The 22,738-nt window shown below is 36.3% G+C and overlaps 1 protein-coding gene across 6 annotated transcripts in view; it reads left to right on the top strand.

Moving 5' to 3' along the window:
- Positions 1 to 22,738, top strand: part of THSD7A (thrombospondin type 1 domain containing 7A) — a 463,937-nt gene that overhangs the window by 342,527 nt on the left and 98,672 nt on the right. For all 6 annotated transcript variants that reach the window (XR_007150223.1, XR_007150222.1, XM_047849263.1 and 3 more), the window contains 3 exons: positions 1,163 to 1,357; positions 9,557 to 9,791; positions 14,475 to 14,590. Coding sequence is in view for 4 of the 6 variants with exons in the window: in XM_047849263.1 (XP_047705219.1) it covers positions 1,163 to 1,357; positions 9,557 to 9,791; positions 14,475 to 14,590 (546 nt within the window). In the remaining 2 variants the exon portion in view is untranslated. The remainder of the gene's footprint in view (positions 1 to 1,162; positions 1,358 to 9,556; positions 9,792 to 14,474; positions 14,591 to 22,738) is intronic.

Genomic DNA, 22,738 nt, shown 5'->3' with positions numbered 1-22,738 from the left:
AGAAACAGCTCTGAGTTGTTTTTCTAACAGCAAAGAAGAATAGCTCTTCTTTGACTCAGTCACTCTTTCTCCCCTGAAAGCATAATGGCCCAAGGCACACGTTCTGAGAGAGTCATCTAGAATTATGGTCATATTTTGTGGCAAAATAGTAGATGAAATTTTGGTTGTTTGTGTTTCGTTTCACTCTGTTCCATTGACGTCATTAGCACCTGACATTAACCAACTAAGCCAGAGAGTTCATTTGATCTTCTATTTTGGTCATTTTTTGTAATTCTTTTGGTTATCTTTGGCATTTATTAACCTCAACAACATTTTTTTTTCTCATTGGCCTTTTGTATATCTCATTGTATTCATTCAACAAATACTAAATGAGTGCCAATCTGTAGAGCTCCCAGGGTAAGGGAGGGAGTGGAGTGAGATAAAGCTGGGAAGAGAAACCACAGCCAGGTCATTTGAGGTCCTATAAAGTATTAAATTGCTCATCTCTATCTTAAGAGCAACAAGAAACTTCTGAAGAGTTTTCAGCACAGAAGTGATAACCATCTTCTGCCATTTGCTTACTCTGTCGTGTTTCTCCCCCTTTCCCACCAGGCCCACCTTAAGTAGTGGGCTTATAGTGTTATCCTATTATTCATATTTCCTGGCTATTTCCAACTAACAAAATATTTTTTTATGAAAGAAAAAGGTTGCCAATCATACAAAAATAAATTCCCTGTGAAACAGAGTTTGCAAATAGAGATACCTGAGTTGGTTCATGAGAACATATGGTACATGTTATGGATAGAGTTGTTATCTGTAAATGATGACTCATTTCCAGCAATGCCATAAAGAGGGGAACATAATTCATTGATGCTCCTTATTGCAAGGTTAATATCATAAACATAAAAATCACTTACCAGGTTGGTATCTATAGTATAAAAACACTTTCAGCACTGTGCTTGATTGACACACCTAAGCTTCTGACAATAAAAGAAACTCCACTGAAGGAAATATATTTACTCCTAGTGTTCTTTTAACATCTGGCTGTAGTACACTTTGTTTTAGCTTTGTTTTTAACTAAGAACAAAATAACCTAATTTATCTTGGTGCCCATCTGGTTGCAATTTCTCATTTTACATTTATTTAAAAAATGATAGATTGTTCGTGCTGATGTCTTCCCCAGGAGAAGAAGTTGACAGACAGCTGTGTAGAGATGCCATCTTCCCCATCCCTGTGGCCTGTTATGCCCCATGCCCAAAGGACTGTGTGCTCAGCATGTGGTCTGCGTGGTCCTCCTGCTCACACACCTGCTCGGGGAAAACCACAGAAGGGAAACAGATACGAGCACGATCTATTCTGGCCTATGCCGGTGATGAAGGTAAGGTTGGCCACCAGCTTCACGAGGGATTTGGATTCCTTCCAAAAGTTGGCTTGCCCCCCCCCCTTTTTTTGTCTTCCCTGGTTGAGGTGATGCTCTACAAAAATCTTCCGGAGATCTACTTCCAGAATCCCAGAAATCAAGGAAATTTAATATCTGTTAACATATTTAGCAACTTACTCCCATTCCCCAAAGTTAATCTTGAAAATAGATCCTTAATAAAAGAAGAAAGACTCTTAAAATAAACTCACATTGCCTTTCTACCCTCCTAATAATTGCTTTCCAGTTTAAATGGTAAACCTGGGAAGAAGTCTGAAAGAGGCTCCCCAAATTCCAGATGTCAGGTTTGATTATTTTTCTCTATTTCAGTAGTCAGTTTTTGCTTTTGAAATCTCATTCGACCTTCTCATAAATAGGCATATATGTTCAATAGTAAAGGTGGGATTTTTATTATTTGGTTCTTATGTTTGTTTGTTTTTAGAGAAACACTAGCACAGCTATTGGTTGACTAAAAATTACATGTATTATCTGCCATTCAGGTTACTGAACATAGGTTCTAAGATCCAGAAGTCTCGTATATGTAGACTGCGTTCATTTAAAAAACAATTTTTTTAATGTTTATTTTATTTTTGAGAGAGAAAGAGAGAAAGCACAAGTGGGTGAGGGGCAGAGAGAGAGAGGGAGACAGGATGGAAGCAGGCAGCCTCCAGGCTCTGAACTGTCAGCACAGAGACTGACACGGGGCTCGAACTCACAAACCGTGGGATCATGACCTGAGGCAAAGTCAGACGCTTAACTGACTGAACAACCCAGGTCCCCCTGATTGTGTTCATTTTTAAAATATGAACTTTATGAATTAAAATATGAATTTTTAAAAAATTAATCACCTCATCCTACTGGGGAAATAAAACATGCTGTGTCATAAATTCATACGTGACTTGTATAAGCTTTATTGTAGAGAAATACAAGGCTCTTGGTAAGTGTCTCTCAGGCTTACATCCAAATGCTAATTCGGCCTCTGTGTGACTGGGTGATATGTTATACTTAATGTTGCCATTCTTGAGAATATCATAGGAGTAAGGAAAACATAGAAATCATCAAGTTCTATCACATTAAGGCATGTTCTGTCTCAAGAATATAGGCACGTATTATTGAAACATTATCAAGCTGAATGAGTCTTCTCCTCGTTCCCATTTAGCACATGTAAATAATGATTTCTATTTGTAGCATGCATGTGTTTCTCTGTGTGTATATCCCCATATAATAGATTGGGGAGGAATTTTTATGCTGCCAGTTTTATTTTTGTATTCGTGAAACATTTTCGTGATGGAAACCTGATGGTGTTTTCCTTTGGCCAAACTTGCTGTCTGTGAATATAATAGCTATGCAAAAATATAACTACCTTGGTCTTAAGACATGAGAGAAAAATTTAGCATATTTGACACAGTCAACCCGTGGGAAAATTTATAATTGTCTTTAAAGTGTCCAAAAACCTTTTCCAGTCACCTTAATATAAATTTAACTGTTTGTAACCCCCTAAAATAGTGTATCATGGAACCAAACAAAAAGATAGAACCTTTTAGAAAGTCATATTCCTTGTCTTGTCAAACAATAACTCTAACCTTGTATAGATTATATTCGGACTTCAAACTCTATCAGCTCAGATTATGTCTTGGACTTCATTAGAATTAGATCTGTGGTCACTGTGCTTCCTATAAATCTATTATACTCTGCAGACACTTGCTGTGTGACTAGTAATGAGTGACTTTTTGCCCCGTGAGTCACATGGCAGAGATTTTGCCATGCTTGCAGAACTCACCAGATCATTATTTCTATAGACATGATGCTTCACACTGAAAGGTCATGAAATGCTTTAAAGGCAGAAATTTATGATTGCTCTTTGGTATGTATCATCTTCTTAGTTTGAAAGGGTGAGACTTCGATAATTTTTAATTAAGTCTAGTAGCTGTGTCATAAGCAAGCTGTGCTGGAAAATTATAGATGTTTATAGAGTAAATCATAAAGGCATGAATTCAAAACATAATTTTATGTGGAAACCATAGAGGAAACTGTCAGTAGGGAATCTGCTGAGGTTTGTCACTGTTAATAACAGCTACAGAAACTTGTATAATTATATGAGATATTTAATGAAGAATCTGTCCTTCAAAAACTATTTAGTACCGATTATTTGCTGGATACTGAAACATATTTTCTCTTTCACAAAAAGTCTCATAATTTTGAGCTATTTTTGAAATTATTTAAGAACTTTGTTTGCACGAAGTTTTAAAATGTGTTTCCCTGCTAAGTAGGAAACCCTTTATAATTTTACACAAAAGTAGGTCTTTCTGTTATTCCCCAAGAATTAATGTTTTGTATGTCATGAATTTTCTTCATTTTCTAAATCAGAAAATTACTATGATAACAATAAGGGAAAAGTCACATTATTAGAATTATATATTGCATGCTTAGACATATAGTTTTCTAGTGAAATAACTTCTATGCAAATCCATGTGCAAAGTATCTATCCAGATTTATACACAAATCTGTGTGCAAAGTATTTATCTGGATTTACAAAATAAATGCTGCTTCACAAAATAAAAGATACATTTTTATTTACCTCAGTCATAACTTCACCGTTAAACATTATATGCTGAAGACTACACAACCTCTTGTATTAATTAGAGCAGCCCAAGTTGTGTTGCAGTAACAAACAGCTGAGAAGCTCAAAACCTTCAAAGAGAAATTAGTTCTTCCTTATGGGAATTTTGCTGTGGTGCTGGGTAAGTTGCTAAGACAGTCTGCATTGGAGTGTTGAACCTCCATATGAAGACCTACGTCTTCGTCCCCATGCCAGTGGAAGAAGAGTAGAAGAGTCTCTCTGCTGCTTTCAGAACATCAGCATTAAATTCTTCCATCCAGAAGTGACATATCATTTCTACTGCCATTTGATTGGCAAAGCAAATCATATAATCACAGCTTGAAGTTGAACCTCATTTCAATCATGGCAGGGTGGGCCGGGAATATAATCCTGTGTGCTAGAAAAAGGAGTGCTAGCTCCTGGTCTTACCCTTGATTTACTTTGTCTTCTTATGGTGTGTGCATGTCTTGAGGAACACTTTGTAACCTATTATCGGCAATACACAAAAATTGTCATAAAATAATTCTTATCCAAATGTCATTTGGAAAGCAAATACAAATGGTAGCAACTAGAGGTAGGTAGTTAATATACTGAAGAAAATAAAAATATTTTTTTCAACTTAAAAAAATAAGTGTGTGTGTGTGTGTGTGTGTGTGTGTGTGTGTGTGTGTGTAGCTTCCTAAGCCTTGACTTCTGGTTAAATAAAATTGGAATTTCTCTTTTTAGATTTGTATGATACCTTGAGGTAAAAATCTTCCTTATATTGGATAAACTGTATATTTGGGTGGGTCCCAAAGCTTCTTTAAAATTATGCAAGGAAAAGGATGCAGAGATCCTGCCAAGATTTTTCTGGAGTTTTCCATTGCCTCTTTGGCTCACAAGGCCATCCAGGCCCTCAATATGCGCTGGTTTGCTGGCCACAAGGTGGTAGCCAAAGTGTACAACCAGGGTTGTTTTGATAGCAGTGACCATTCGATGTGACCTTGACCCTTTTCCCTGGACTTGCATTAGCTCCTGGTTTCCTCTGAGTTTTATAGAGTGATTCGTTGGTGTCTCAGGCCTAGCCACCCAGTGAGGGGATAAAAGTGCTGATGCTCTTAGCCCTGAAAAAAAAATGATGTGGAAAGATCTAAAAGGAAGCAATGTTTTAACACTTCATCCTGGCATATTTTTAATATAACTAATAGTATGTTGAATTGGAATAATAAATTAAAAATTGATGTTAGATTTGTAGCCTTCCGAATTTTTTGAACCCATGTTGCAGATCTCTTAATAAACTTAGCTTAAAAAGAAAACATGATTTTCAAAAGGTTTTCCACTGAGTATGATAACAACTTAAGTCTCATTATATAGTTAATTATCCTTACACAGCAAGAAATGAGCTTTTTTTTTTTTGCAAAGTTCAAAATGACCTGATATGATAATTTCATCAGCCAAATTTTAGTGTGTATTTACATCTGCTTTAAACATACGGAGAATAGATGCAAATTAAAATAGAGTTGTGCCAATTTTTTTCACAAATAATTAGCAGTCTTCAAAAATTGTATTTTAAAGTACAAAACATTGGGTAGAAGAATGTTTATATTTTAACTTGGGGTTTTCACAGTTAAAAGATTTTAATCCTAAGGGCCAGGGAGCGTTTTTATTCCTGGACAAATCTGAAGAACTCAGGATCCATTATCTAGGTATATCCACACGTAATTCTGCCTTCTAGGTAAAAGTGCTGTCGCTTCCTCACCCTCCCATTCTAGACTTTGAAACAGGAGTGCTGTGTCGGTCTGTCCCTCCATAACCACCAAACAAGATTTATGCAGACACCATGGTGGGAAGTCTTCTATCTCTTTCTGCAAGGAAAAACAAAGGGGAAAAGGAGTAGAGATGGTGTGCTACAGCAGAATCTTCTGAGGTTCTCTCTGGCTAACATTCTTCCATTTCAGTTCCCCGAAATCATGCCACTGCCAATGTGCTTTTCACTTAGAGGTGGTCGGCTGTCAAAGGGTTTTGGGCTGCAATAAGCAGTCAAAACTACGAGCACTTTAAAGCTATAATTCATAGTACACTAATAGCCACTTAGCAGGAACCTGGTCCACTTCCTTATCCTGACTGCCAGTTCCTTCTCTGTGTGAACTTTGCACCCTAATGGACGGTATCAATATTGCAAATTCCCAAAATCATATCTGCCTGTATGCCTTGCCTTTTATTTTTTCTTCTGCTTCAATAAAATTTTCCCTTTTTTCTCTCCCTTCCCAGAACTCTGCTTGTCAAAATCCCACTCCTTCAAAACTCATCTCATTGCCTTCTACCTGAGGCATTTTTAGTCACCCCAAAACTAATGGAATCTATACTTTTGAATCCCAATTATACTACCTGTTTTAACATTATTACTATATTCTGACTAAAATTATACCCATTTGTATGTTTGCCTATGCCTACTACTTCCCCCCCACTGCATTATAAGATCCTTGAGAGCAGCAAAAACTATTTATAACCCTGCTAGGTATCTCTTGAAGCTCTGGACATAAACATTGCCTACTATAACACTCAATACACTTGCATTAATGTTTTGAACAAGGTTCCTTTATCTTTTCAGTCTTTTCAGCCATTTAAATTGTAAGAACTTCAATGTCAGAGCCAGAAACCCAGGAACACCACAGCTCTGTTCAAATGTATGTTAACACAGCTTTTAGGGACTTGATGTGGGGAGGAAAAGTTACTTTTTCATTTGTTAGAGACGTTTCACATATAGTAGTTGGTGTTTTTATATGAGCATGGACATTTCTTTATACAGTAGAATTTCATCAGAGTAATATAAAGTCTGTCCACTTGCCAGAATGATAAAAAGCCTAAATAGTCACATTAGTATGAAGCATATATTTTTATGTATAAGAGGATGTTTTTAAGAATACCATTGATCACTAATTTTGTCATGGGTGACATTTTATAATTTCCCCAGTACTATGGAAATATTCCCACGTGTCTGGAATTAGATCTTCCCATAAATAATAAATAAATTCAATATTATATCTATCAATTTTCCTACCGTAAAATTATTCCCAAAACAACAGAACGGATGCCGCAATGACTGATTACCCCAAGCCATGCTTTCAAAATTCCCGCATCGTCATTCTAATTAAGAACACATTGGGGCTTATCTGTGCGAGTATCCTGACACCAGTCCAAAGCTGCTGATGTGGCTTTAATGTGGATTGGGGCAAGAAAATAAATAGCCTTTATGTCTGTAAACTTAACAACCATCTTGCAGTTCCTCAACACGTTACACTGATGTTGTAGAAGTTTTTTTCTTATCATTTGTTCCAAAGCCAACCAGTCAATTCCGATGTCAAAAACAACTGAGGAGTTTTAGAATCACAGTTTAAACAGCAAACATACACTCACAGTAAAAATGAGGTAAATAAAGAAACACTTTTTTTGTAGATCAATAATTTCACTATTAAATTTAAGGTATGGTTAAAATGGTTGCCTAAAATGTGCATATGAATGTTTATAATTAGCATGTGTTTGTCTGAGAGAGAAGATTGGATAAATCTAGAGCCTCAGGGAATGGGTAATAAGAGTGCTCATTTACTTCTCCCCGATCCAATTAGTATGTTTTAGAATCCATTCCTATTCAAATCCTAAACTTCTTTTCAGAGGCTGCCAGGGTCACTGAGCTGTGTGATGGAGGATAGGCTATGATCTGTGACAGATGTTTTCACCATCATGAAGCAGGGACATTAACGAAATGCTACTTCATTCTGATGTTGATCCCATGTTCACCACTGTATAAATGATTCTGAATTGCAGTTAAATTCTCATATAAACTGCCTACCGATTTATTTGCTGAATTAGAGGGATGCCCTTAATTATAAGTGAAGTGATAACTGAAGATCATCTCGGAGTGTGGTTTTGTTTATGACTTTTACCCACATCTCAAATTTTGGAGTTGTCTTCCCTATTAGGATCACTAGCTATTGAATCACCTTTTCTTATTTAACAACCAGGTATTTTCTGCCCCTAAAATAAAATTCAGAGGCTACATAAGTTCAAATTGATTAAATTGTCAATAAAGTAAGCAATAAATTGCTCCCTGACTCTGCTTTTAACGATACAAAGCCTTTTATTTTTATAATTGGCATTATAAATAGCATAGTGGTAAGACACTGAGCTCCATAAATTCTTAACTGTTACTGTTACATCATTTAAGTTGCATTAGTTCATTCGCCTTATAATTTTTAACTTGTCAGGCAGTTTGGGGTATAAAATAATGTCCCACATACAGAGTACTTATAACAAGGCTAGCACATAAAAAATGGTTCCAAAATGATAACTTCACACCATATTCTGTTGATTAAAAGACGTATCCCTTTTACCTTTTATTATCTCTGTAATTATTACATCTTACAATGGATGCGTTTTAAAACCAGTATAGCCAGACAGAAGTTATAACATAGTTGTCATTGCTAGTACATGTGAATTGTGTTGTTATTCCTGGTGACAATAGCAATTCCATGATATGTCTGCTAAAAATAAAAACAGCAAAGAACCATTCTTCGTTGCTTGCTTAAATCTTTTGTTGACAACTTCTGGTGCAGTTAAGAATGCAACAGCATCAAAACTTAGAGATGGGAAGAAAGACCTGGAAAGAACAGGGAGTACTCTTTTTAAAGAAATCCTACAGCATCAACACGTTTGAAACAGGATGATGGTTCTATATAGGAGAACAAACTTGGGTTCGTGTGAGTTAAAAAGTGACTCAAGAGATTTGGACTCTGAAAATGAGATTGAGGAATGTCTTCCCTTTTAATGTATGCAATCAAGTGATATATTTTTTTTAAATGTAAATAAGTCATACAAATGGATTTCAATAAGCATCAGTAAAAAATAGGATTGAAAAGAAAACAATGTATCATAGTTTAACTTGTAGCCATTGCTCTTTCTTTGAGGAATAAAATGATGGTATATCTCTCAGCCAGTGACATCTTAGATTTGAATAAATATGATACTATCATTACTACATGGCTTTCCCAGTAATGCTGTAGAAGATCAGACAGCATCAACTGATAAAAAAAAAAAAAAGAAACAAAAAAACACACAAAAAAACCTGTTTCTAATTGCCCAAATGCCTAATGTATTAAAAGAAGCAATAGTTCAAAACACATATTTAAGATTTTCAATTTGGAAGATAACATTTGAGAACACATTGGGTTTTCACCATGCACAGAGTCTCAGTGCCCACATTTCCCTGGGCCAGCAATCCGTAGGGTCCATTTGTACCTCATTTTCAGCTTCTCTGGAGAACAATGGCCTCTCTCTTTAAGGTGCTCCATAGTTCCCCCCTCCCACCACAGGCAAATACCATGTATACTGTATAGCTTAAATTTTAACCTGGAGGATGCCAAATGACGTAAGATTAATATGTAATTTGCCTTCCTAGCAGCATGCTGGTCACATGCTATGTGCTAATAAATGGCGGGTATCATTGTTATTGTTAATTCCAAAAGAGAAAGAACAGTAAGTTTCCTGTTAGCACCATATCTAATCCTCTTTGTCCATTTTTATAGGTGGAGTTCACTGTCCAAATAGCAGTGCTCTGCAAGAGGTACGCAGCTGTAATGAGCATCCCTGTACTGTGTACCACTGGCAGACTGGCCCCTGGGGCCAGTGCATCGAGGACACTTCCGTATCGTCCTTCAACACAACTACAACTTGGAATGGGGAGGCGTCTTGCTCCGTGGGCATGCAGACAAGAAAAGTCATCTGTGTGCGGGTCAATGTGGGCCAAGTGGGACCGAAAAAGTAAGGGCTTCAGAATGACAGCAGTAAATACTGTGGTCAACCATGCAGGGGATTGGCTCAGGCTTCACTTGCTTCATGAAATGGAGCATTTTGATGCTTGTCACACCTGTCCTCAAGAGTAAGATTTGTTTGTTTTGAACGTCAGCCACTAACAAAGTTCTAACAGCTCCGGAATCTTGTGCCTGGGATCTATGAATTCCATAGAAGTATTTCTCTGTGCTATCTACTTTCATTTTTCTAGTAGCACTTTCTCCTTTTATGAAGCTAGTGAGGCAGTGAGGGAAGTGCTTGCTCTGGGCCTGGCTGATCGATAATGACCGTATATGAAGTCCTAACAGTGCAGATGATCCATGACCTCCCATGTACCCGTAGGCTGTGGAGTCTGCCGATCTAGTTTAATTGGGCTGTAGCATTCTATGATCTGCCTTTCATTTCCCCTGGAAAATACTATATCAAAAATACTGAGGCCAAACTTATTACATCTTTTAATGGTTAAATGAATAAGCCATTTACTTCTAAGAGAGAGCCTTGGGATAGGATGAGTGTTATGATAAGTAGAAAAACCATCCGTTTCTCACTGTGGTTACAAGTAGTATAATAACCAGGCAAGCAATTTGCTAGAGAGAGAGGACAAAGAACTAGAGAGTTGACATAGTATACCTACCTTGTGCAAAATATAAAATGAAGAAACGTGTCATGGCATAACTGAGCTAATCAATTTGAGAAAATTAATAAGTCAGTTCTAAAAATGTATCCCTTTAAGGGGAAAAAAACACTTTTATCTGTTGAGACTTAGCATAAATCTTTTAGAATTCATATCTTCTTAGTCATATGAAACACGCAAAGTAAAACCAGTCAATTTTGCATTGGTATTAAAATGTCCATAATTTCCAAATACTTGTCCAGGTGCATAACTGTGATGTGTCACCTTCAGCATGCTACTTAACTGATTCTGGCCTTAGTTTTCAATGTTCATTGAAAGGATTTAATGCAAAAAATAGTCATGTGAGCACTCAATAAATCTTAGAAAGTATTATTTTCTCTTAAAAATTTGAGATCCTTCCTAGTGTTTTTTAAGGAAATGATAATAATGTACCTGATGTATGAAAAACTTCAGGGCATAAATAATATTCCTATTAGGAGTTGTTTTTACCTGGCCAGGATTCCAGACATTAAGGATATTTTTGCCCCATACTTTATTTGACTATGTAATTTGATATTCTGAAATATTAGAAAAGATATGCCAGGAAGACTTGAATAAATTGAGAAACTGTTCCGCATCCTTAATTGGTAGCCCCAAACCAATATTTTAATAGAAATAACGCTAAAGTTGTGATGAATCTAACCCAGAAAGTTAACGTGCAGCATATTAAAATTATCTGGCAGTAACAGTAGGGGCAAAAGTGCCAAATCCTGAGGATTCTGGGTCTTGCTGGGACAAGTATAGAGATAGAAATATTCCCTGCACAGGGTTATAACCTGAGCAACCGGGCACAGGATTGAGGGCTATCATGCCAATCTGCTATGAGTAAGCTCACTCTGTTCCTATTCTACTGTTAATCACTTTGCAAACATTGCTGTTGATATTTTCCTCGCTTATACAAGTTCCAAACTGTTTTTGCCAAGCACTAATATACATGCATATAAACTTACGTGTGAAAGAGCCTGATGGATTAATGTCATTAAATCATTCAGTAGGAAGGGTATCCTGTAGCCCCATGTCAAACCACCACAATAATCCATTAAAAATTTGCTTTGCCCTTGCAGCCTTTATTCAATGACCTGGATACATGTATAGATTTGTTAAATTAAATGCACTTACTTTGCCATTAAAGTTCTGAAAAATTAAGCAAATGCTGTGGATTCGAAAGAAAATGTTACTGCCTTTATCCCTAAAAGCTAGATTAAATTCAATGAATGCTTTTCAGTGCAAGGCATTTGAAACAAAAATGCAAATAAAAACATTGTTTTAAACTCCTCTTAATAAAACAGATTACTCTGCAATGGTAAAATCAATGTTATTGATCTTATCTATCCTCAGAGTAACAAACTTCAACTCCTATCACATCTGTTTAATTTGACCTTGAATAAGATTTGGGGGGAAATCAATTCCTTGATTTAAACCACAAACACTAAATACAAACAGTACAAAGGAGAAAAGAAGCATGTTGACTGAACCAATTGCTTCACCAAAGGAAGTCTGAATTCATTTTATTGGATGTAATCTAGGCTGTATAATTTATCTTTGTGTGTTCATTTAACGGCTTTGTTGTTAGTAATTTTGTTCTCCACAGTTAGCCAAGTATCTTGCTGTGGATATTTCTAAACTAAAACAGAATTTTGGAGGTTGTCAACGATAACACTGTAAATTCCATTGATTTATAAAAGGGCTAAAATTTGAAGAGCTCACAACTGAGTAGTGCTCTCCCATTATTTTTTTTTTAATGTTTGTTTTTGAGGAGAGAGAGGGAGAGGGAGAGAGAGAGCATGCATGCAAGTGGGGGAGGGGCAGAGAGAGAGGGAGAGAGAGGATCCAAGAAGGGCTAGAACTCACAAACCACACCACAAGATCATGACCTGAGCTGAAATCAAGAGTCAGCAGCTTAACTGACTGAGCCATCCAGACGCCCCTGTTCTCTTATTATTAGAGTTGTAAAATTGCTTCATTGCAAAGGAGTGTTCCCAATAATACTAATCAATAATTGCATAATTTCAAAAGAATTAACAGTATCATAGGTGGGGTTTTGCCATATACTGTTTCCTAAGAATGCAGGTTAAATTAAAATTCTAGTGATTTATAATCTCAATTGTAACAATTCATTAACTTCTATGACTCCTATCTAAACTTCTTTGTTGTCCATGACTTTGAGTAGTCATAGCAATTAGGAAAATCCAAGGTTGGGGCTTCTGGGTGGCTCAGTCAGTTAAGCATCTAACTCTTGATTTTGCTCAGGTCATGATCTTGTGACTCACAAGTTCAAGTCCCACATCAGGCTCTGTACTGGATTCTCTGTCTCCCTCTCTCTCTGCATCTCCTTGCTTATGCTCTCTCTGTCTCTCTGTCTCAAAAATAAATAAATAAATAGACATTTTTTTAAATGAAAATTCAAGGTTATCCTCAACAAGGAGATTCTTTTTTTTGAAATGTTGAGTCATATATAATTTTTAAATCCACTTCCAAGTAAACCCTAGTGTTACAGAGTGAAAGGGGAAAGCATATATCTGTATAATTGAATAGAACATAATATTTATGTATGAGATGGGATATGTAGATAAATTATTATAATACAGTGATATAAAAAGTGAACTGTCAGCAAAGTGCAATAAAGAAATTATGGGAAGGAGATTAATGATGTTGGTATTTTTTCACTCATACTTCAGTTCTGAAATCCTGATTAACTTACTTGTTAAAAGATAATTTATCCTGACCTACAGAAAATTTGGCTTCTCCCATAGGGAGTATTTTTAAATCCCATTTTTCACTAATTTGCCAAGTTATTCCAGCAACAGTAATACTAGTTGTTCAGTTTATTTCTTCTCTGCCTCTTAGATTCTTTGTCAAAGATTTATATGACATCAAAAGATAACTTCTTAGGAATCAGAACAGGAAGTTACTTTTAGTTATATGATTTATGCTATTATGTTGTGTTGTCCTTAATATACCTCTTCTTCTAGTGTTAATGCTAGTCATCAACATTTGACCGCCAATAGTAGAATCAGATCTTGAAGATACAGAGAAGAATTGGGAAATTGAAAAATCATTTAAGTATACATAAAAGTATACTTGAAACTCTTACATCACCTTCCTAAAGTTATCTTATAAAAAGTGCAAAAGCTTATATAAAGTAAGACATTTAAAAAAAAAAAGACATTTTAGTATATTGGATCATCATCTTTCTCATGTCCCTAATAAATATTTTTACTGTATTTTTTAAGATGATTAATTTTACTATAATTTGTCAAGAATGGTGTTTTATTTTTCTTTAAATTGATCAGCTATCTTTGATTTATTTATATTTACTCTTTTGGTCTAAAACATATTGTAACTTATAAAAATATTTAAAATCCCATAATTCTTTAGAATAGAGATACTAAATGAAACCAAGACTAAAGGAAAAAACTGCCTATCCTAATGATCTGTACATTTTTATTATTTTGTTATTATTATGAAATATATAGCTGTAAATATAGTATCATTTTTGAGCATGCACTATGTATTGAATATACTCCATTATAAATTTATGCTACACATATTTTGTGAAAATAAAGCATAGAATAACCTGGAAACATAATCAGCAATAAGCTTATTTACCTATATGAAGATGTAGAATTAGTTCTTAAATTGGTAATTTGAATTCCCATAAATTTCTTATAGAGCATGTTAGAAAATATTTTTTAATAGAAAGATTATTATAAGGGGATAAGATAAATTATATTTTGTTCTAATAGCACAATTACTATTATTAAATTTATATATCTTGCCTTGAGAACTTTTTGAGGTCTAGTTTGGAAGAAATAATCTAGTTATATAGTTCCTATCAAAAGCAGACAGGCTCCTGGAATTTAAATAATATAGATTAGTGACTCTTTAGCAATTTTAGCAGTGAAAGACTTAAAGACATCAAATTACGTAGTTTTCTGGGTTACTAAAGAGGCCTAGTAATTTCCCTCTGCATTTTCTAGGTGTCCTGAAAGCCTTCGACCTGAAACGGTGAGACCCTGTCTGCTTCCTTGTAGGAAGGACTGTATTGTGACACCATATAGTGACTGGACATCGTGCCCCTCCTCATGTAAAGAAGGTATGATGAGCTAGAGTTGTGAAGTCTACCTACCTAGAAAACCCACTCACCAGGCAGGACCTCCAAGTTCTTCTAGATGAGCAATATTTATAATTCTTATATGAGGCCGTGTAATCCTGGTTTGTCATGAATGTCGTAAAATTCTAGTTTCCTTCTAGAAGATAATACAACTTTAAAGAATCAAACAAATGAATTTTATAACAAAAACCGATTTAAGACTCTTCGATGTAAGTCACAATAAGAGATGCTTTTGAGAGGAGGGTTAAGATGGCGGCGGAGTAGGGAGACCCTAACCTTGACTCCTCTCTCAAGCACAGCTAGATAAATATCAAATTTTTCTGAACACCCAAGAAATCGATCAGAAGTCTTAGAGAGCAAAACTGCACATCTATGATCTGCATTAAAATGAAAGAATTATAGGCTTTATCATATTAATAAGATTTCCTTTAACATTAATTCCAAAAGAATGTGTAGTGTCCCTCCATATTTCTTTCTTTCTTTCTTCCTTTCTTTCTTTCTTTCTTTCTTTCTTTCTTTCTTTCTTTCTTTCTTTCTTTTAACATCCAAGTTACTTAGCATATAGTGCAATAATGATTTCAGGACTAGAATCCAGTGATTCATCTCCTATGTATAACACCCACTGCTCCTCCCAACCAATGTCTTCCTCAATGTCCCTTGCCCATTTGGCCATCCACCCCCACCCAAAACTCTCCAGCAACCTTTAGTTTGTTCTCTGTGTTTAAGAGTCTCTTATTTTTTGTCCCCCTCCCTTATTTTTATATTATTTTTGCTTCCCTTCCCCTATGTTCATCTGTTTTGTATCGTGGGTCTGGGCCCCTGGCTACCTATTTCTTGTCAGTAAGAGGGTTGGAAATCTCATCAGTACTGATACAGATTCAATTATGTGACACCCTCCCCCACTTCCAGGATGGGAATAAAGGAAAGAGAAAAAGGGGCAGATTGTACCTCTTCCAATACTTACCATAGTACGAGGCATTTTTACAAGATGAGGATTTGTTCCCAGTTCGGTTTGGTTTTGCTTTTATTACTTACAGAGACTCTTTCAGTATCATGGCAGACACTTTGATCATTCTTTACTCTCCAGGATGGGGTCCTTTCTTGTTGCTGCTGAGAAAGATTTCATTATCCTCCAGTTGACTTATGCAATACTTGAGCAAATTTTCTCTCAGTGTCACAAGTGACACTGTCTCCTATTTAAAAAAAACTTTTTTTCAAATGTTTATTTTTGAGAAAGGGAGAGACAGAACATGAGCAGGGAAGGGGCAAAGAGAGAGAAAGAGACAAAGGCACTGAATTCGGAGCAGTCTCCAGGCTCTGAGCTGTCCGCATAGAACCCGACACAGGGCTCAAACTCATATGAGATCATGACTTCAGTTGAAGTCAGATGCTCAACCATCTGAGCCACCCAGGCACTGAAACGGTCTCCTATTGTTTTATTTTACTCTCCCAACAAATAGATAGATTTTCTTAAATTTCTTTCATGCTTTTATTTATTTATGCTTCTTGACTCTTACTAAAGAGATTGAGTCAACTAGATTAACAACTACTGTAAATTGTTGAAAATTATTTAAATTGTAAGAAATTATATGAGATTATAAATTTAATAATGGATTATTTTTACAGTGTGATTGTCATTTTATACAGTTAAAACGTAAGTTCCATTTTATGCTTTTAAAAAAATTTTTGGTACCCTTGAAAATATCAAATAAAATTAAACCATAAAGTGAGAAAGAATACAAAATTAAAAATTTTTTTTTTTCAACGTTTATTTATTTTTGGGACAGAGAGAGACAGAGCATGAACGGGGGAGGGGCAGAGAGAGAGGGAGACACACAGAATCGGAAACAGGCTCCAGGCTCTGAGCCATCAGCCCAGAGCCTGATGCGGGGCTCGAACTCCCGGACCGCGAGATCGTGACCTGGCTGAAGTCGGACGCTTAACCGACTGCGCCACCCAGGCGCCCCAAGAATACAAAATTTTTATTTTAAGTCTTTTAAGACATCTAAACAGTTTTTGATGCAAAAAGTTATAAGCATTAATGTTTTTTAAAAAAAAAATTAATGTTTGTTTATTTTTGAGAGACAGAGTGTGAGCGGTGGAGGGGCAGAGAAAGTGAGACACAGAATGTGAAGCGGGCTCCAGCCTCTGAGTTGTCACCACAGAGCCTGATGTGGGGCCCGACATGGGGTTCAAACTCACAAAACTGAGATCATGACCTGAGCTGAAGTCAGACGCTTAACTGACTGAGCCACCCAGGCACCCCCAAGCATTAATGTTTTTAAAATAATGTTAATGGTATTCAACTTAGTAATAAACCAATGTCACTGACAGTTTTTCCGGATTTTCTTCTCTTATTTTCTTAAACTCTAAATAAGATGAAATCATTTGGTTTGGTCATAAGCAGCAACAGAATTGTGCTTTCTTATCAGTCAGTATTTCTTTGGTAATTATTTGTTTACCATTAAATAATTTATTACTTGCTATTCATCCCTACAATAAAAAAGGTTATTTATTACATGAAATTCATGTACTTTCAAATTCTATGCTTAATGTTATTATACTTAAAGATCATGTTAGTATGAAATAAAGCCATTTAATAATAATCCCAAAATATTTTTGGTTACATTTATAATATAATTGAAACCTAACACAAATCTCACATTTTTAGGTGAAATATCTGAAGATGGAAAAACCTTTGCCTTTTGCATATATGAAATATTTCCTTATATTAAGTATTTTAAAATAAAAGTTGAAATGCTCTAAAGTATTTCAAGAAAATAAAGTTGAAAAAAATGAAGTATTCCATTAAATTGATTCTAGGCAACATGTAACACCCATTTAGTTATGTCTTTAAAAGGGGATTGCTCAACACAGTTGGCATTGTTTCTCCAGCCGTGTTAGTGCAGAAAAAGTGTGACAAAATATTTGCTTTTGATTAGAGTTGGGGCTTTCCCAGGAGAGAACAAGAAAAAAAGAGAGGAACAGGGAGTCAAGGATGTTTTCAAGGGAGGATTTCTTGTAATAGTGGAGTATAGAATCTAAGTTGGTTTGGGATGGAAGTGAGGTCATGAAGGGAACGGTAGATAATGAAAGAGTGAGAAGGAAAGTGGACTGGCAGTCTCAATTGCGTTTGAGGAATTTGAGTAAGATGAGACCTGAAGCCATTTAACTGGAAGGTTAGGAGGAGTGTCCAGAAAGTAAGATGTTTAATGATGAGAGTGCGTAAGTACTAATAATAATAGCATCAAGGGATGAACAGAAGGAGCTAGTGTTTGATTTGAAATGGAGGAAAAGGCCACTGAAGGTGAGGAGGTACAGTGATTCAGAGCGCAGTGCCTTGCATGGAATAACCATGTGAATACCAAAGCCACCCAAGTGGTGCCAGGAGTAGGAAGAGAAAATATTACAAGGAGGGACATTCTAAAGTTGTTAACTAGTGAGATGTTGGTAGCTGGCTGCTACCAGGTGGATAGCTGATGGTCAAGCTGATGACAGAAGAGTTGGAGATTTTTAAAGATCAACGGAGAAGGAAAGATGGAAATGACTAGAATCAGCTCCAGTGGCAAAAAATATGAAGGAAAATTTCCAAGAGATAGAAGATGAAAGACCGTGTATTCTATGGGTGTCAAGGTGGAAGGATTAGAGAGAGGATGGAACAAAATGAGAAACTGAAAATCGGGTTATAGGGAGTGCTCTGGGTCAGTTGATGATGGAAGGCATGCAGGGGTGGCAGGAGCAGGTGCTGGCAGGGATGCTAGTTTCTGTGGTGAGTGACAGGTGACATATAATGAGTTTAGTTGGGCTGGTCTCTTGAAGGGTTTAGTAGCTGCTGTAAATAAAATGCACGGTGCCACTGGGATGCTCTTCTCCCCTGGAGCTCCTGGGTAGTGATTGCCAAGGAGTATACGAATGCCAGCTCAGAAATCTGTCCTGTGAGGAGCAAGAGGCTCTCTGAGAGGCAGGGCTGTGTTTGGTTGAGCATAGGTCATCTCAGCAGGAGCAGGAGATCAGCCCTGTTTGTTCTCTTTGGAAGCTCTGTATTGAATCTCCTCTAACAAAAGACTTTCAGAAACCCTGAACTTAGGCACTCAGACTTAAAAAGAATAGCTCTAATTGTGTAATGAGGAAATAAAGGCTAGGGTGTGGGAGAGGGGGTTGCTGTTGGACAACACTGCCAAGATGCTTTGTGCCCCTGGAGAAGCCTTTTCTTTTCTTTTTTTTTTTTTTTTTTTTTTTTGCCTGTGGACTGCTGTAACAACTGATAATAATGATACAATGGTGTTATGGAAAAGTAGCCTTTTGTTCTAAGGACAATAAAAAAAGCAATGACATGTGGTTAGTTTATTTTTTCATTATTTGGTATGAAATGGGAACAATCTCAGCTTCATTGAAATAACAGCGACTTCTGCACACAATTAAAACTGGTAAACAGAGTTGGGGCGCCTGGGTGGCTCAGTTGGTTAAGTGTCTGATTTCAGCTCAGGTCCTGATCTCAGGGCTGGTGAGTTCAAGCCCAGCCGTGACAGCTCAGAGCCTGGATCCTGCTTTGTTTGGATTCTGTGTCTCCTTCCCTCTCTCTCCGCCCCTCCCTCTCCCCCAAAATGAATAAACATTAAATTTTTTTAATAAATAAATAATGGTAAACAAAGTTCAGTGTCCAAGGATACATCATAGCAATGGAAAACTAATTCAAGATAGAGTGGTTCTTTTAAATTTAATTCTTGAGGTAAAGTCTAAATTTTATTAGAGTTTTGAACTTATGAAAATGGAGAGCTCCTCCTTTAAAAAATCACTGTAAAGAGGTAAAATTATACTATAGTCTTGCAAAAGACAGAATAGAAAAGCCTAGTATTACAGGAAGAACAAGAAGAATTATTTCAAATGTTATTCAGCCCTCTCTCAAGATATGTGTTGAAAAATCAATGCTGATAAAGATCAGTATTGAGTAGAGAGTAATTTTAATCCTCAAACCCATGCCCTTGTTAACTTGTCCCAGAATTTTACAAATTTTTACAAAGGACTTTCCTAAAAAAATAGGAAACATTTATGCATATAAATTGTTGACAACTATAATCTTAAAAGTATCATTACTTTTGATGAAATAATACATTTCACTGTTCAAATCCTTGGTTTCTAACTGCATTTATTGACTTGAGAGCGAGAAGGGATATTGCAGAAGTATCTATCCCATCTTAATGCCCTTAAGCAGTACAGCACAGAATTACCCCAAAGATGTGAAAACTATTGTTATATTTTGCTTCTTGCATGAAACCTTTCCCTTTCAATTTCCTAGCACTGTGCTGCTCAGCCTGCCATCCATCTCACTTCCAGTTTAAATCTTAGTTTTACCTGCCCTTTAAGTCCTCCCATCAAGTAATTTCTCTGGTGAAATGTATCTTGACTGTCTTAAAATCTGTAAAATGACATAACTCCATGAGTGATTGCATGCCCTTTGAGTCTATGTCCCTCATTACCATCATTATCACATAATTGTTTTCTGAAGGTATAATCTTTTTTTCCTATTCCTATCCTAGGTATATATTTTCAAGTATAAACACTACAGGAATATTTCTTTGTTTTCCCCATGTTTATCACTTCCAGTAAACAAAATGATCCCTTATATTTTATTAATCCTCAATGCACAGACTTCATACCCATGTGCATCCTACTATGAGGAAGTGGGTGAAAAGAAATAGAGGACGCTAACTTATACTCCAGTCAAGAAGTGAAATAAATGTGTTTGCTCATTCAGCAAATATTTATTAAAATATAAATGGAAACAATACATGTCTGTCAACCACATATAATAAATTGGGTGTAAAGATGTGCAGGGAACTATGAAGGTTGTAAAATTCCGAGTTTGTCGGTTCAAGTTATCAGTGAGAAACCTTCCACTTTTCTTTTAAACATGTGCTGTAGCTCTTCTTTTGTCTGCATTCTGATCTGAGGACTCTGTAACCTGGCTGAGTTCCACAGTGCTGTTTCTTTGAGTATACAAGTAATTTCCTAACTGACATCTAAGAAGAAGTGAACCTCCCAGTGGATAGAAACATGGATGTCATGACACTTCCTGTGTAAACCCATTAAACTTCCTCCGCAGGTGTTACAGCTTTGGAATGTTCTGCTTTCATCAGCTCACAGTCTCTGTTCTGTGGGTTGCACAAGGTTAAGGTATTTGAACTTCTTTAAAGAATAAACGGATTGCCATTGTGGAATCAGTTGTGGAAGTGGAAAGAGTTACCGTGATCTTATATATCAAATACAAGCCCGTGGATGTTGTGATGAAAAGGCAGTAGAATGTTTCAGAGTTGTACCTGGAGTGAAAAATTTCCTTTCAAGTCAAAAAATGAAGTAGGATTGAAACAGTAACTGCTGCTTCTCAAATCTGAACAGCCCTGCCTATGTCCCCTGTGATATCTAGACAGATAGTGACCAGGAGCTTCACTGTATAAAGTTCCAGTGATGCTGAACTCGTCATCTCCTCCAGGCTCCAGATCCCTGGGTCTCAATTCCATGTCTGTTGTCTACCTGCAGGCAGGGAAGGGCTGGTGAGTTATTGACTCTAAGAATCTTGACCACCTGGGAAACGAAGACCTGCTCCTCTGTGTTCTCTCCCTTTTTTCCTTGTTCAACAAACACCTTCCTTCTTCCCCCAATGCTAAACAAATGATAAGAATGGTTATTTAGTTTATATAAGACAGATCATAACACTAAAAACAAAAAAGAAAAATAATAGAAAGCGTAAAAGAAGGTAGTAAATGGAGTTGGAGAGGGAAGAGGAAGAGAAAAATTGTACTATAAAGTCAAAGTTAAGGTGAGCTCCTGCAATTGAGAAGAAAAGTAGCCCTGAGATTCTGGTGAACAAAGCAAAAAGTTGAAGCATGTAAGATTCTTAATAGATTGTCAAAGAAGACAAAATTTTTCCTAGCTCTGTATTATTAGAAGAATTTATCACCTGGACCTTAAAATAGGGACCACTGGACAACATAATGGATGGAGGCAGCATTAGCAATTTTATTAAAACTCCATCCCATTGGCATTTCTTAGATCTTTCCTAGATAAATTATATTTAATATGTAAAAGTTGCAACTGACACTCAAACTGCTATTATTATGTTAAAAAGTCTATGACAATTTTTTCAAATACTTCAGTTCTCTACTACCCACTACCTCCAGCCCCTAATTCCCTGCTTTATTACCTGTAGTATTCTGATTATTCATAGTACAGGTTTCCCCCCACAATGGGAATAATCCTAAAAAAGCACATGTGAACCCTAGAATCTTAAATTGGTATGTGACATACAGGGTCATCTATTCTAGTAGATCTCAAACCTGGCTCTTCATCATAATTCCCTGGAAAGCTTTGTAAAAATCAGATCCCCAAACCCAGCTCACAAAGATTCTGGTTTAGTAGTTCTGAATTTTGGCTGAGAAATCTGTTTTGGTTGTCCTTTTTAATGTTTTAAAAGAAACTATTCTACATAGACATTTAGGAATCATTAATCTGATTCATTCTCCCATCTAATATGGAAATTTTCAGTCCACACTGCTCAGAGTCCCATGTTCAGGGATACCCCAGCTTCATGAGAAAAGATGTCCCTTATAGGAAAGTTCTGATTGTCATATCCTATTTTTCTACTGATTCAGTTACTTTAAGAATGTTTCATTTAACGTCTTGAAAGATTTTTTAAAGTTTGTCTTTGAGAGAGAGAGAGAAAGAGAGAGAGACACTGAGAGAGCCAGGTAGGGGCAGTGAGAGGAGAGAGAGAATCCCAAGCAGGCTCCATACTGTCAGCCCATCATGGGGTTCAGTCTCATGAAACATGAGATCATGACCTGAGCCAAAATCAAGAGTCTGACACTTAACCAACTGAGCCTCCCAGGTGCCCCTCATTTAATTTTTTTACTAACCATCCATTGTTAGGGACTGCTAACCTTTCTAAATTTTTCTGTTCCTATAACTGCATATGAAATATTTAATGATCTTGCAAAAAATGTAAATGCGTCAGGGGAACTCTATTAACATAATTCTTTAGGGAATTCTTTTCAGTAATTTACAATTTACAATTTACTTAAGAATTTACAATGCTAAGTAAAATTGTGTCATGTGGCCATCCATCCTTAAAGG

The sequence above is a fragment of the Prionailurus viverrinus genome, chromosome A2 (genome assembly GCF_022837055.1).
Source record: "Prionailurus viverrinus isolate Anna chromosome A2, UM_Priviv_1.0, whole genome shotgun sequence".
Taxonomy (NCBI): Eukaryota; Metazoa; Chordata; class Mammalia; order Carnivora; family Felidae; genus Prionailurus; species Prionailurus viverrinus.
Note: the sequence above shows the minus strand (reverse complement) of the source record. Positions and strands in the feature narration are given on the sequence as shown.